This window comes from Perca flavescens, chromosome 23 (assembly GCF_004354835.1).
Source record: "Perca flavescens isolate YP-PL-M2 chromosome 23, PFLA_1.0, whole genome shotgun sequence".
Lineage (NCBI taxonomy): Eukaryota > Metazoa > Chordata > Actinopteri > Perciformes > Percidae > Perca > Perca flavescens.
This window is the reverse complement of record NC_041353.1, coordinates 26,993,595-27,007,937: the sequence shown is the minus strand read 5'-3', so window position 1 is coordinate 27,007,937 and position 14,343 is coordinate 26,993,595. Positions and strand designations below refer to the sequence as shown.

Here is a 14,343-nt window from a genome sequence, read left to right as displayed (position 1 = left end):
GCCGGGGTCACATTGACCCCGAAGGCCAGGGCCGCTGCAGTGGAGAAATGCCATGGAATAGTGTACGGGTCACATTGACCACAAGAGTTAAATATGTAATATATATATAAGGGCGCACATTTTCAGACTCTCCTGGAATGCATTTATAGTGTTGCTCAGATGTGTCAGTTGTTCACATGATAACTGACAGAAATAGTTGTGAAAAGACAAACTTAAGAGAGAACTTCAAACCCTGGTTCCTTTCTCACCTCCTTCTGATGAAGTATGCAGGTAGCTAAACTTTCAGAAACAGACAGACAATCTTACCCACTTTATGCATTGGCCTGGTATAAAAAACACCTGTTTTAACTGGCTTACTCACTATAACTTATAATTAATGAAATACACTGCCTCCCTTTCCACAACCGTATTTATTTCTTTTTTTAAGCTAGTGTCACATTTTCATTTTGTGTCTTGTCTTGGTCTCTGCCTGTCTTGCTGTTTTATTGTGTTTTTATCTAATGTAAGGTGACCTTTGGTGTTTTGAAAGGCGCCTCCAAATAAAATGTATTATTATTAGTATTACCTCTCCGGGAACCATCACCTTATCATGGTGGAGAGGTTTGTGTGTCCCTATGAACCTAAGGGCTGTGTTGTCTGGAGCTTGGTGCTTCTGGTAGGGTCTCCCTTGGCAAAGTGGTTTCAGGTGAGGGGCCAGACAAAAAATGGTTCATAAACCCCTATGAGTCATCGAGGAAGAGGTGACGTTACCCTGCCCGGAGGAAGCCTGGGGCCCCCGTCTGGAGCCAGGCTCAGATGGAGGGCTTGTCAGCGAGCGCCTGGTGGCCGGGTTTGCCCACCACCTGTGGGAGGAACCGCTGGGGGCGGGTGCTCTGCAGTAAAGGTCATGGGCCTTGATGGACCTGAACTGGGTGGCAGAGGCTGGCTCTGGAGGTGGCTACCAATTGGAATGGGGTCGCACAGTCTCGGATGTGGAACCCTCCTGGATAGGGGGTGGAGTTGCCCAGGGTGTGAGGTGCCGGCGGGTGTGGGGTGCTGGGGGCTTGGTAGTATCCGCGAACCAATGGCCTAGATTTAGTGGGGGGACAACTCTGACTGTTGTTTGTGCATATGCACCAAACAAAAGCTTGGAGTATTCAAATTTCTTGTAGACCTTGAATGGAGTCCTGCATGGAGCTCTAGTGGGGGACTCCATAGTTCTGCTGGGGGACTTCAACGCCCATGTGGGCAATGATGGAGATACATGGAGAGGCTTGATTGGGAGGAACGGCCTCCCTGATCTAAATCCGAGTGGTTGTTTGTTGTTGGACTTCTGTGCTAGTCATGGATTGTCTATAACGAACACCACGTTCGAACATAGGGATGCTCATAAGTGTACTTGGTACCAGAGCACCCTAGGCCGAAGGTCAATGATCGATTTTATAATTGTTTCATCTGATCTGAGGCTGTATGTTTTGGACACTCGGGTGAAGAGAGGGGCAGAGGTGTCAACCGATCACCATCTGATGGTGAGTTGGGTCAGGGGGTGTGGGAAGACTCTGGACAGACCTGGTAAACCCAAACGGGTAGTGCGGGTAAATTGGCATTGAACCCGAGTGGATAATGTTCAAAGTTTCCATTGCTGAAGCTGCGGCAAGGAGCTGTGTTTTTAGGGTCTCAGGTGCCTCAACGGGCGGAAACCCACGAACACCGTGGTGTACACCGGTGGTCAGGAAAGCCGTCTGACTGAAGGAGGAGTCTTTCCGGGATATGTTATCCCAGAGGACTCCAGAAGCAGTTGCAGGATACCGAAGGGCCTGAAGAGCTGCAGCCTCTGCCGTGAAAGAGGCAAAGCAGCGGGTGTGGGAGAATTTTCGGAGAAGACATGGAGAAGGACTTTTGGACTTTTGGAAAACCGTTCGCCACCTCAGGAGGGCGAAGCGGAGGAACCATCCGAGCTGTGTACAGTAAGGATGGGACGCTGTTGACCTCAACTGAGGAGGTAATAGGGCGGTGGAAGGAGCATTTTGAGGAACTCCTAAATCTAACTAAGTATATATTTAAATACATATATATAACTATGTCAGAGGCACAGCTGGATGATGATGGGGGATTTTCGTCAATTTCCGTGGTGGAAGTTGCTGAGGTAGTCAAACAACTCCCTCAAGGTCCCTCAGGAAATACTGTAGGAGGTGCTGCGGGAGTATGGGGTGAGGGGATCCCTTCTCAGGGCCATCCAATCTCTGCATGACCAAAGCAAGAGCTGTGTCCGGGTTCTCGGCAGTAAGTCAGACTTGTTTCAAGTGAGGGTTGGCTTCCGCCAGGGCTGCGCTTTGTCAACAATCCTGTTTGTAGGATTTATGGACAGGATATCGAGGCATAGTCGGGATGGGGAGGGGTTGCAGTTCGGTGGGCTGGGGATCTCATCACTGCTTTTTGCAGATGATGTGGTCCTGATGGCATCATCGGCCAGCGACCTTCAGCACTCACTGGATCGCTTTGCAGCCGAGTGTGAAGCGGCTGGGATGAAGATCAGCACCTCTAAATCTGAGGCCATGGTTCTCAGCAGGAAACCGATGGAGTGCCTACTCCAGGTAGGGAATGAGTCCTTACCCCAAGTGAAGGAGTTTATGTACCTTGGGGTCTTGTTTGCGAGTGAGGGGACAATGGAGTGGGAGATTGGTCAGAGAATCGGTGCAGCGGGGGCGGTATTACATTCAATTTATCGCACTGTTGTGACTAAAAGAGAGCTGAGCCAGAAGGCAATCTACCAGTCAATTTTCGTTCTTACCCTCACCTATGGTCATGAAAGCTGGGTCATGACCGAAAGAACAAGATCCAGTCTACAAGCGGACAAAATGGGTTTTCTCAGGAGGGTGGCTGGCGTCTCCCTTAGAGATAGGGTGAGAAGCTCAGTCATCCGTGAGGAGCTCGGAGTAGAGCCGCTACTCCTTTGCATCGAAACAAGCCAGTTGAGGTGGTTTGGGCATCTGATGCCCCCTGGGGGCCTCCCTAGGGAGGTGTTCCAGGCACGTCCAGCTGGGAGGAGGCCTCGGGGAAGACCCAGGACTAGGTGGAGGGATTATATCTCCAAGCTGGCCTGGGAACGTCTCGGGATCCCCCAGTCAGAGCTGGTTAATGTGGCTCGGGAAAGGGAAGTTTGGGGTCCCCTGCTGGAGCTGCTGCCCCTGCGACCCGACCCCTGATAAGCGGACGAAGATCGATGGATGGATAGATTATTAGTATTAGATGTGTGACAGCAGCCAGGGTTTCATCTTATCTCTCAAGCTCACACAACTATTTTCATTTATAGCACACACAATGTAGTTCAATCTAGCTACTCCTCCAGGCTTATTTCAGGAACACCACCTGTGTAACACACAGCTCCTATCCAGCTGATCCCCACAACATATTTGATTCAACAAAAACAATCCTACATGGTAAAAACAATCCTACATTGTGAGTCATTGTGGTGATTTTCTCCACATTTCATGAATCAGCCATCATCGAAAATGTGAAGGGAGAAAAGATTACTAAAGATCGACAGACCTACAGCTGCTATAACAGACCTTTAGTCTGACTCTGTACTGTTCAGGTTATTTTATTTGTACCTGTAGGTAAATTTGTTGCGCAGTTAAAAAGTGCAGGGCATCCGTGACACACAGTTTTAGATACCACACAACATACAATGGGACAATAAATAATACAATGAGACAATAAATAAAACAGTTCAAATGCTCCAGTACTAATCAAGATGCTACAATACCTAATAAATACCAATGAAAACACTTAAAACTGACCACCATAAAATCCAAAAACCAATGAATGAATAAATACCAAATAGGCCTACACAAATACAAGCTTTGCAAACTGTGCCATTTTTCTTACTGCTTGTTCATCAGTGTGATTGCCGTTGGAACAAAGATGTTTTTATATCGTTTGGTTTTACACTTTGGAAATAAAAACCTCTTTTCAAAAGGGAGAAGCTGAAACTCCTTGTGCAAAGGGTGCAAGCTGTCATTTCAAATTGGAATCGTTTATCCGCTGTAGCTGTTTGTTGTCACTGGGCAGTGCTGGGGAAGTTCATTTAAAACTACAGGGCTACAACTTAACAATAATATTGATTATTTTATTGTAAATATTTCTGCTGAATAGAATCATTAGTTAGTCTATCAAATACAATATTAAAAAAAATTATACAGTGGGTTAAGTGTCCAGTTAAGATTTACATTTCAAAAGCTTTCAACAGAATAAAACTAAAGTTTTATGGGAAATACTGAAAACTGTAATTTGCTTAAATTAAATTGGTAGTTGTTGAAAACACTGATTAGTGCACAAAATAACCATCATCAGTTTCAAGACAAAACTACTAGTAACTGCCATACTGGTCAAACCCTTGGTAAAATATAAATGTTCATACAGTGAAATAACACAGTTTGAATATAGGAGTTGTATTACCTTTGAACTTGTGGAAGACAGCCCAGAGTTCAGCGATGTCAGTGGCAAATGTGATGTCTGTGTCCAGGACGATAACTCTCTGCAGGTCGGACGGTAGCGTCTTAGTGAGTACCAGTTTCATCAGTCCGTAGATTCCAGAGTAATGTTTGTTGGGGATCCATGACACCTCAGACTGAAACACCACACCAAAGCAGCGTTGGGATCATTTGCTGTGAAATTGTCTGAATTTTATAAATGTGTACTTTATATAAAAGCATCAGGTCAAGCTCTCTGTGGTTAGTCTGGCTGTTATAAAGGTTATGCCGATATTTGGTTTCTAATAGGGCATCATTTATTATAACAGTGTCTAAATATAGTATATGTTGGGTTTAATACGGTAATATAAGTGGTTTCAGCATACATTACAGCATAATTTAGGTGTATGCTGTCTAATTAGGGTATAACTGAGTTTGTGTTATGTCCAATAAAGATCACATTATTTCTGGTCTAATTTGATACATTTTATTAATGTACCAATTACAGCATACTTTCTGTCTAATGATGGTATAACTGTTCATTTATTGTCTAATAAAGACCACATTATTTATTTAATTACTTTATTTCTAGGTCTAATTTGATAGAAATTACGGCTTATTATGGCTCAATAATGTAGCTTAAAATAAAGTGTGACCCAGCATCCTTAAAAGATGATTAACAGAGCTAATAACTTCTCCAAAGAAGTAAAGATGTTGGCAGTCAGATCAGTAAGCACTACAGGATAACAAGTGAAGTGGAATGCAGGTTGGTGTATTTCTGAGGGAAGCTGGGAGTAAATGAGGTAAAGAGGTTGTGTTGTTCACCTTCAACTCATCTGCATCATAGAAGTCAACCTTGACAGCAGGGACCATCCAGGTATGGAACAGAGAGGACAGGATCTGCTGAGCAATGGAGTCTGTGATAAAATGGAAATGTAGTGGGTTCCGCCTGTGGACACAAACACACAAACACACATACCCAAAATGAATAAGCTATATTCTCCATCACAGCAACATTCTGATTCACATATACTAATCTTTAACCAGGTCACACAGGGAGTTTTTACTACACTAGGGCCAATATGTAGTCTGACTTCACCAGACCAAGCTCAATCTTTTAAAGGAACACGCCGACTTATTGGGAATTTAGCTTATTCCCCGTAACCCCCTGAGTAAGACAAGTCGATACATACCCTTCTCATCTCCGTGCGTGCTGTAACGCTGTCTGACGGCTCCAGCATTAGCTTAGCCCAGCACAGATCCTGCAGGTAACTGGTTCCAACTAGCCTACTGCTCAGAATTGTGACAAAAGTGACAAAATAACACCAACATGTTCCTATTTACATATTGTTCCGCCTGAGAATATAGTTCCCGGTTTGTTTACAGTTAGAAGACGGCTGTGTCTCATGTTACGTTGTTTTTTGTTCACACTGTGACTCTATAAATCACAACATGTAAATAGGAACATGTTGGCGCTATTTTGTCACTTATTCGGAGCAGTAGGATTGCTGGAACCATTCACCTGTATGTTCTGTGCTGGCCTGATGCCGCTGGAGCCGTCAGACAGCCTTACAGCACGCACAGAGATGAGAAGGGTATGTATGGACTTGTCTAACTCTGGGGGTTACGGTGAATAAGCTAAATTCCCAATAAGTCGGCGTGTTCCTTTAAGATTGAACATTAGTCTGGGGAGTCTGCCCTGTATTTTCTACTGCACAAGAGGCGTGATCAACAGGCATAGTTCAAATGACTCTGTACGCAATTGCATAGTCCTTCAACCAATCAGACCAACGATCCGGGTGACGTAGCAGCGACAGCGGCATCAAAGGGTTGCTGTGCTTCGGTGGCCGCCATGTTGAATGTAAACAAAAAGCTGTTTGCCTTGTTGCTTCCCTATCGTCATCGTGTTAAACCCACCAATAGCACGCCAGGTGAATAAGGCAGTTTGTGATTGGTCCCCGCAGATTTGTAACGGAAGCAGGATAAAAAAATTTGGTAAATAGCTGCAGGGCAAAATCAAATCGCCGGCAGATCGGGCTGGTTTTATCCAGTCTAGCCAATCTGTCTATTCCATAAAATTGGGAAAATTCTGTGAGGGTTGAAAAATGTCTTGGTTAACTGGAAAAGAAAACAATTATGACAAACAACATCGGCCGGCCCAGGGACTGAAGAAAACAATTTTTGCTAAATCTGTCATATTTACACCATATTTATCTTAATTGAAGTAGATTGTCACTGTTAAATTAATAAATTAAGTAACTCTATCAAACCAGAAATTGTCATGCCTTTTTAAAAATTAGACTATATCCATCCAACGTTTTGTTATTTTGTATTATGAAATGTTACTAATCAAGCACAATTGTCTGGTGCAGCCTATTAAATAACTACCAAATTAGAAATATCTATATATCTATCCTAGAAAGCTTTGAAAGCTAGGTGCTGGATCCTAAAAGTGAATAATCATAAATTAAGCTACTAGGACAGCACTCCAATTTGATAGTTTATTGCCACGCAATGGACGTTTCAGGCAGCGTCCTTTCTCAGCATGTGCACAGGCAATTACAATCAATATTCCACACACAGGTGGGTTTAATTATAGAACCAATACCGCACAGGTGGAATAAATCTGTGATGGTTGGGGTTCGGCTGGCCGTGAGTTTTCTGTTTTGTTTACTATTATCTATCTGGGTTTTTTCCACTGTTAGTTTCTCTGTTGGACCTGCCCCTTTTGTCTCTGCTGTGTTCCCCCTTTCTCCTCCTGGCTGTTTCCGCCAGCTGATCGCGCACACCTGGTAATCATTCTACCATCACCGTCTCCCGCCGCACACACCTGCCTCCCACCTACAATCAAGATCAGTATTTCAACCCTGGCTCAGCAAACCAGAGACCTGTACTACAAAGCAGGATTTGGCATTAGCAAGCTAACTTCAGGTTCAACCCAGGATTTTCTGTATCATGAAGGTGGATCACTTGTTATCGGGTTCAATCGCCGTGGTAACTCATGCTGAACGCCTAACCTGGTCGGGAGCAGGTTAAATTGGAAATTAGAGATTAACCGGTGTTAAAGCACCGCCTACTGACCATTCAATACTTGATTGATAATGGCGTCACCGTTCTTAGAAGATCAGGCGGAGCTCGGTGCAGAAAGAGAGAGAGAGAGAGAGAGAGAGAGAGAGAGAGAGAGAGAGAGAGAGAGAGAGAGAGAGAGAGAGAGAGAGAGGTGCGCTCATAAAAGTTTTTAGAGACCGACAACCCCGTTAACATTCACCAATGGGTATCTTTATGAAAGATATAGGCAAAATTTTAAGAGGAGTGAATTAGGCTACATATAGGCTATTTGTCAGCTCTTCAGCCGTGTGTTGCCAATATGCACATCGGTTAGAATTATGTTTTTATTTATTTTTTCTCTCACGATCGCTTACCACTGCCAGGGTTTCAACTGAAATAAAAGGCTAAAGCAACGACAGTTCATGGAAAGCAAAAGTGTAATTATGGTCAGATCTTGTGCCTGACTGATGGGGAAGTGACCAGTGTAGTCTAATGTAGGATATTATAGTGGGTGTACTGTACTGTATATTGGCCAGAATCTGCCTTTGGGGGAGAAGGGAGGCATATCATAGTGGGGGGGCCTGGGTGTCCTCCCCCAGGGAAGTTCAACGACTTCATTGCCAGCATTCCGATACACTTTAATGCAACAATTTATGGTAAAAAATACCTTTATTCAGCCTACAGATGATAAGAAAAAAGCACGGATGACAATTCAAAATGTATCAAAAATATAATGGAATGGAGTAGCCTATGTTGTTACATGTCATTGGGCATTTTTAAGTGGTTAGCCTATATAGAAATCCTGGAGCTTACTATCACGTAGACTACACCACTGGAAGTGATATTGATAGGATAAGCAATGTGATTTACGTAAAACAGCGTCAGCTTTTTTTGCCAGCTTTCCTTCCTGCATTTTGCCGGTAAAACGTGTTTGTGTTCTTCATATTTATGTAGAATTTTATAGTTTGCTCTTCTTGTTTAAAATATGCAGCTCTGGTAGATGTTTGCGATTGGTTGTGCTGTGCAAACACCGCCTCTTTTCTCTCTGTCTCCCTCCTCACACATCTACACCATCAGGATGCTTCACCATCTATAACTGCACTCTGTCACCCTCCTCACACATCCATCAGGAGTTATTTTTGACAGCAACCTCTTCTTCAAAAAGCATGTCATCAAAATCACCACAACTGTCTTCTTCCACCTTAAAATCTGTATCAGTATTATCTTATGGTTTATATGTTTGTATATTTGCACACTTTACATTTTAGAGAAAGAAGTAGAGCCTACTTTATTTATTTATCATTTTTGTATTACATTATCTGCAGAAATTATTATATTTGGTGGTGACAAAACCCGTATTAAATATGTAGACCTACAGTTAGGTGATTTTGGCGTTGCAGAGATGCCTGCTCGCTGTCCGATTGTCTGATATGAATGACCACGTTCTGTCTTACACAGCAAACTAATTATTCACTGCTAAGACCAACATACTGTAATAACATGCAAATAAAAAAACATAACCTCTTGTGAATAGGCCTAAGTGATTTAATCAGCGGAAGGTTCTAAAAATATTAAAAACAACAAAGCTATACTTCACCGATTCTCTGCAGTGAACTGACGGAGAAAGACAAAAGATACAGGCTACTTTTAAAATATTAGGTGAAATATGACGTGAAAGTACCCTCAACTAGAGAATGACTCCCACATATGATGCATTGATAAGCCAGACCGCGTATCTGGTCATAAAAATGTCTATTAATACAACAACTTTACATGATTAAAAAAGCAACATATCATACGGGGACCGAGCAGAGGTGCTGGGCTCTAGCTACATCAGAAAACAATATGTATTTAGGTGGGTTGGTGGACGCAGATTCGGAAGGCTTTGGCGCCGATCGGTCTATCTATAATAATCAGGGTGTTTAATAAGTGGAAAAAGTAGTAGATAGACCTACATTTTGAGGCTGTCAAACTGGTAACGTAGCTACGTAGGCTACTGCCGGGTCTCTGCCGCCTGCGGAGTCGGAGACCGTGGTGTGTGTGTGTGTGTGTGTGTGTGCGTGCGTGTGTGTGTGTGTGTGGGGGGTCTGTCACTCCAGCCGGGCTCCTAATTAAATCCTCTCTGCTACCTTCTCCCTTTCAGCTTTCCGTTTTGTGGCTGCACCGTTTTTTATCCATGTTGTTTGTTTTGTTGATGTCTTCTCCTCTCTTTCACTCTATCCTCCACCGCCTGGCTTGCCGCTATCAACCGTTTCCGCGGTAACCTGACTCGTAGTCATCAGACAGCCGACAGCAAAAAACTGATCATAATACATTTTTGTGTGCAACTAAATTATTGTTAACACACATACACACAAACACACACTAATTAATTAATTTAATTTTAATTTAATTTTAAATAAATAAAAAAAAAAGGATGAGGCCACACAGTTAGTGGGGTCTTGGAGGCCCCCTAGAGGTTGGAGGCCCCCGGGCACCGGCCCAATCGGCCCGGTGGTAAATCCGGCCTTGCCTGTACTGTACGGTAATTCCTCTACTGTGCGACAGTAAGTCACTTGGTTATGACACAATCGTTAGCTTATTTTTACAAAAGCGTCTGCTACGGAGCTATAACGTGAGGTACAAGGTAATGGAGCCTTTTATACATTGTCGTGTTTCTTTATAAATAAACAATGGACAAATAGAGTCTTTAAACGCTTCAGATGTAAAGTTATTCGCAGTCAAGTGACGTAAAAAAAAAATGGCGGTCAGTGTAATGCTAACAAGAGGTGATTGCTTCGTAGCAACAAAATGGCGCCATCGGAGGTTCGCGTTCTGAAGCGAAGCTTACCCCCTTGGTTCCACCTGCACAATCCGTTCTGCGCATGCGCAAGATGTTCACGCATGCGCAGATGATAATACCGTTTTACGACCTGCCCGATCTGTTCCACGCTAGCCTCCACCCAAGCTAACGTTAGTTTAGCTAACAGCTAATTCGGCTAACCGCTAGCCGACAAATAACGCATGCGCAGAACGGATCGTGCAGGCAGAACGGACAGCTAGATTCAGTCTAAAATAACGTTAAGTCAAACATAATGGGAAAAGCAGGCTACAGTCGCATCGGGTAGTGACAGGAATGTAGTAAGTAGGCGGTTCAAGGCTATTTTATACACATTAAACATCGGATGAAGTTTTTCTTTTCTCAAATAGAAATGATCCTGAGTAATTATTGAATTAGTTATGACAAAAATTTTGCTATTTTAGTGTAATATAATGTAATATAAATATACCTAGCTTGTTTAATAGCTTGTTGGATAGAAATGCACCCACTACAACTAACATTCCCACTGCAATAAGCCTAATGTTATGTGTGTGAACATATAACATTAGGGGGGGTGGGGGTTTCATCCAGCAAAGTATCTAACAGACAAGGGAGCAGGTCTGTGGTCTCAGAGGGTTAGGGGATTTATTTTATTTTTTATGTTTTTACCACTTTTTGCTTAGATCTAAATGTACACATGCAAATTTTGAAGATGGCTGAGCTTTCAATCCTTACAGTTAACAGCAGAGGGCTGAACGGGCCAATCAAACAAGCTAAATTCCTGGACTATTTAAGAAGGAAGAACATAGATGTGATGCTTATACAAGAGTAACATTTACGTAAAAGACGTAAATTCTCTACAAAATAAATACTTCAAGGTTGCTGCCTCATCTAGCGACGACACCAAAACCAAGCGCTCCATTGTGTTGCTGTCGCGGAAATGCGCACCATAGACAAAAATAGTAAAGACCTATCAGGCAGGCTATCTTATATATGTACCATGATAAGGAGTAGGAAAATAGCCTTTGTTTCGGTATATGTACTGTCTACATATGATGAAAGCTTTTTCCCGGGCCTAACCAATGAATTGCTTTCTCTCAGTGAATATTCACTAATTATAGGGGGAGACATGAATGCAGTACTATATGTAAATCAGGATAGACCAAGGGTGAATCACCAAAACCCCAAAACATGTATCAGACATGTTTAAAGCAGTTGAGGAATCTCACCATCTTACAGATATATGGAGGATGCACAACCCTACTAGCAAGGATTACACCTTCTTTTCCACACGTTACCTCACCCACTCCCACAGTGATTATATGTTGTGCTCCATTGAGCTTAAGGCAATGTTCCACACAATAGCAATAGAACCAGCAATTCTATAAATCTTTACATAGGCTACTCTTCTAGTGACAAGTCGAACAGAGCTAAATGATCTGCTAAGAAGGAGAGCTGAATTCATAATGCACAGAGTGAGGCCAAATTATTATTTTAATGGCTGTAAACCAAGCAAACTACTTGCTCTAAAATTAAAACAAAGCAAATCCAGAGCTATCTCAAAAAATCCTAAAGATATCAGTGCCACTTTTCAATCCTTCTATTCAAAATTGTATGAGTCCTGCAACTCAGATCCGACACAGTGCCAGGAGTTCCTAAAATAATTAAATCTGCCTCTTCTTGACCCAGAGGAGGCAGAAGAACTGGGTCAACCTATAACGTTAAAAGAACTTAAATCAGCATTAAAAACGTTAAAAAAGGGAAAACGCCAGGGTTGGATGGAATTCCATCAGAACTTCTTCTACAGTATTTTGACATATTAGGACCTACAATCTTACAAGCTTTAACCTCAGCCATAGAGAAGGGTACTTTCCACCAACAAACCAACACTGTGCTAATTTCTGTCATGCCCAAAAAGGGCAAAGATCTTACGGATTGCTTAAATTTCAGGCCCATCAGCCTCATCGGGACTGATATTAAGCTTTATTCCAAAGTCTTAGCTCTCCGCCTAGAGTGCTTTATTGAGAAGCTAGTCCACCCAGACCAATCAGGTTTTATACCAAAGCGTCATGCTGCAGACAATTTACTATTTCATGTAATAGAAGAAGCCAAAAACCTTCCAACAACGCAGTGGACGCGGAAAAGGCTTTTGACCGCCTAGAGTGGAACTACTTGTGGCAAGTAATGGAGAAGCTTGGCTTGGGGGTCAAATTCGTTGACATGGTGTGTACTTTATATGCGAATCCCGGCCATTGTCTCAACCAATGGCTTGCATTGTCATCCATTTCCCATCAAGGGGGGCTCGCAAAAGGGATGCCCGCTTTCCCCCATGCTGTTTGTAATCTCTTTTGAACCGTTAGCCCAAGCCATAAGGCAAAATAAAATCTGTGATGTCCAGATTAAATCCAATAGCAGCTCAATATCATTATTTGCAGATGATATTTTGTTGTACATCTCTGATCTTGAGGACTCTATTCCAAAAATTCTTAAGCTCTTCAACGAATTTGGCTCAATTTCGGGCTATAAAATTAACTGGAATAAATCTAATCTTCTTTTATTGAACAACAGGCATGTGACATCAGCTTTAAGTGCTACAATACCAACCCAAAGCAAAATTACATATTTGGGCATCACCATACACGCATCACTACAGTGAGCTGTCCAGGACAACTATGAAACTATATTATGTGGTGTTCAAACGGATCTGGCCAATTTGTCTGCGCTGCCGGCATCGTTACGGTCCAGGATTGTGGTTGTTAAAATGAACATAGTTCCTCATGTCAATTTCTTAAGTACAATGATCCCCTTGCCCCCACCAATAAATTTCTGGAAGAAACTTGATACCTTAATTCGGCAGTATATTTGGAATAATAAACAACCTATGCTAAAATACTCTACCCTGCAACGTTCCACAAACATGGGAGGCCTGGCCCTCCCCATCTTTAAAATATATCACAGAGCCTTTCAGCTATGCACCCTCAGAGTGTGGATAGACCCCTCATCTACAGTTCCATAGAGAGAAATAGAGCAAAACCTCACTGGAAGTCTAAGACTGCAAGACCTTGCCTTTGCAGGTGTGTGTCCAAAAACGTGTATGCTAGCCTATGGCCCTATTATCACCAACACATTGACCAACTTTAAAACAGGTGGAGGAGCAACTACGCTACACAAATAAGTGGCATGTGAATACCCCAATATGTCACAATGCACACTTAATGTCTTGTAACAAACCCTTTGCTTGTAATCAGTGGAGTGACAGAGGTATTCATAATTTAGACCAGCTATTCAATGAGAAAGGTATGTTGAGTTTTGAAGACTTGAGAGCTAGTTTTGAGGTCCCCAGGACATCCTTCTTCTTTTATCTTTGCTTAAGATCAGCCCTAAAATGTTATGGAGTGTCATGGGGAAACAGTCTTGAGATGCACCCAGTCATTAAATGGTTTGTTGATTTTCCTGTGAGAGGATTAGTGTCCGAGATTTTTTATACTTTATATATTTTATATATTTTATATATATATTATTATATTTATGCCATATTATATTAGTGTCCATAGGAGAACTCCAAATGTGAGTGTGATGTTGAGCCATGAAAGGGGAACACAATTAATTGGGAGACAGTGTGGGACAACATTTTCCATTTTTCCAAGAACCCAAATCACCAGCAGATCCACTTCAACATATGTCATAGGACACATTGGACTCCTCAGAAGAGATACATCTCTAAAGCCATTCCCACTCCCTATTGCACGTTCTGTCAACGTGAACAAAGTTCAACTTTACTGCATATGGTCTGAGAATGTGAACAGGTGCATGAGTTCTGGAATAAAACAACATCAATAATATCTGATGTGATAGGATGTTGAATTCCTGCTGACCCGATTGCTTTGTTACTCAATGACGACTCTAAATTACACATGCTTGGGAGACAGAGGAAAATTTGGCTAGGTGGCTCAACTGCAACCAAGAAAATTATAGCTCAACACTGGCTCTCCCCCCACTCGCTTTGTATAAAACAGCGGTTGTCGTATTTTTTGGACATAGTTA

At 42.5% G+C, this 14,343-nt stretch overlaps 1 protein-coding gene across 1 annotated transcript in view; it reads right to left on the bottom strand.

The window, feature by feature from the left end:
• Positions 1–14,343, bottom strand: part of large1 (LARGE xylosyl- and glucuronyltransferase 1) — a 253,489-nt gene that overhangs the window by 147,360 nt on the left and 91,786 nt on the right. Inside the window, exons 5-6 of the mRNA XM_028570704.1 lie at positions 5,277–5,400; positions 4,438–4,609 (exon numbers count right to left, since the gene is read on the bottom strand). Of these exons, the coding sequence (XP_028426505.1) occupies positions 4,438–4,609; positions 5,277–5,400 (296 nt within the window). The remainder of the gene's footprint in view (positions 1–4,437; positions 4,610–5,276; positions 5,401–14,343) is intronic.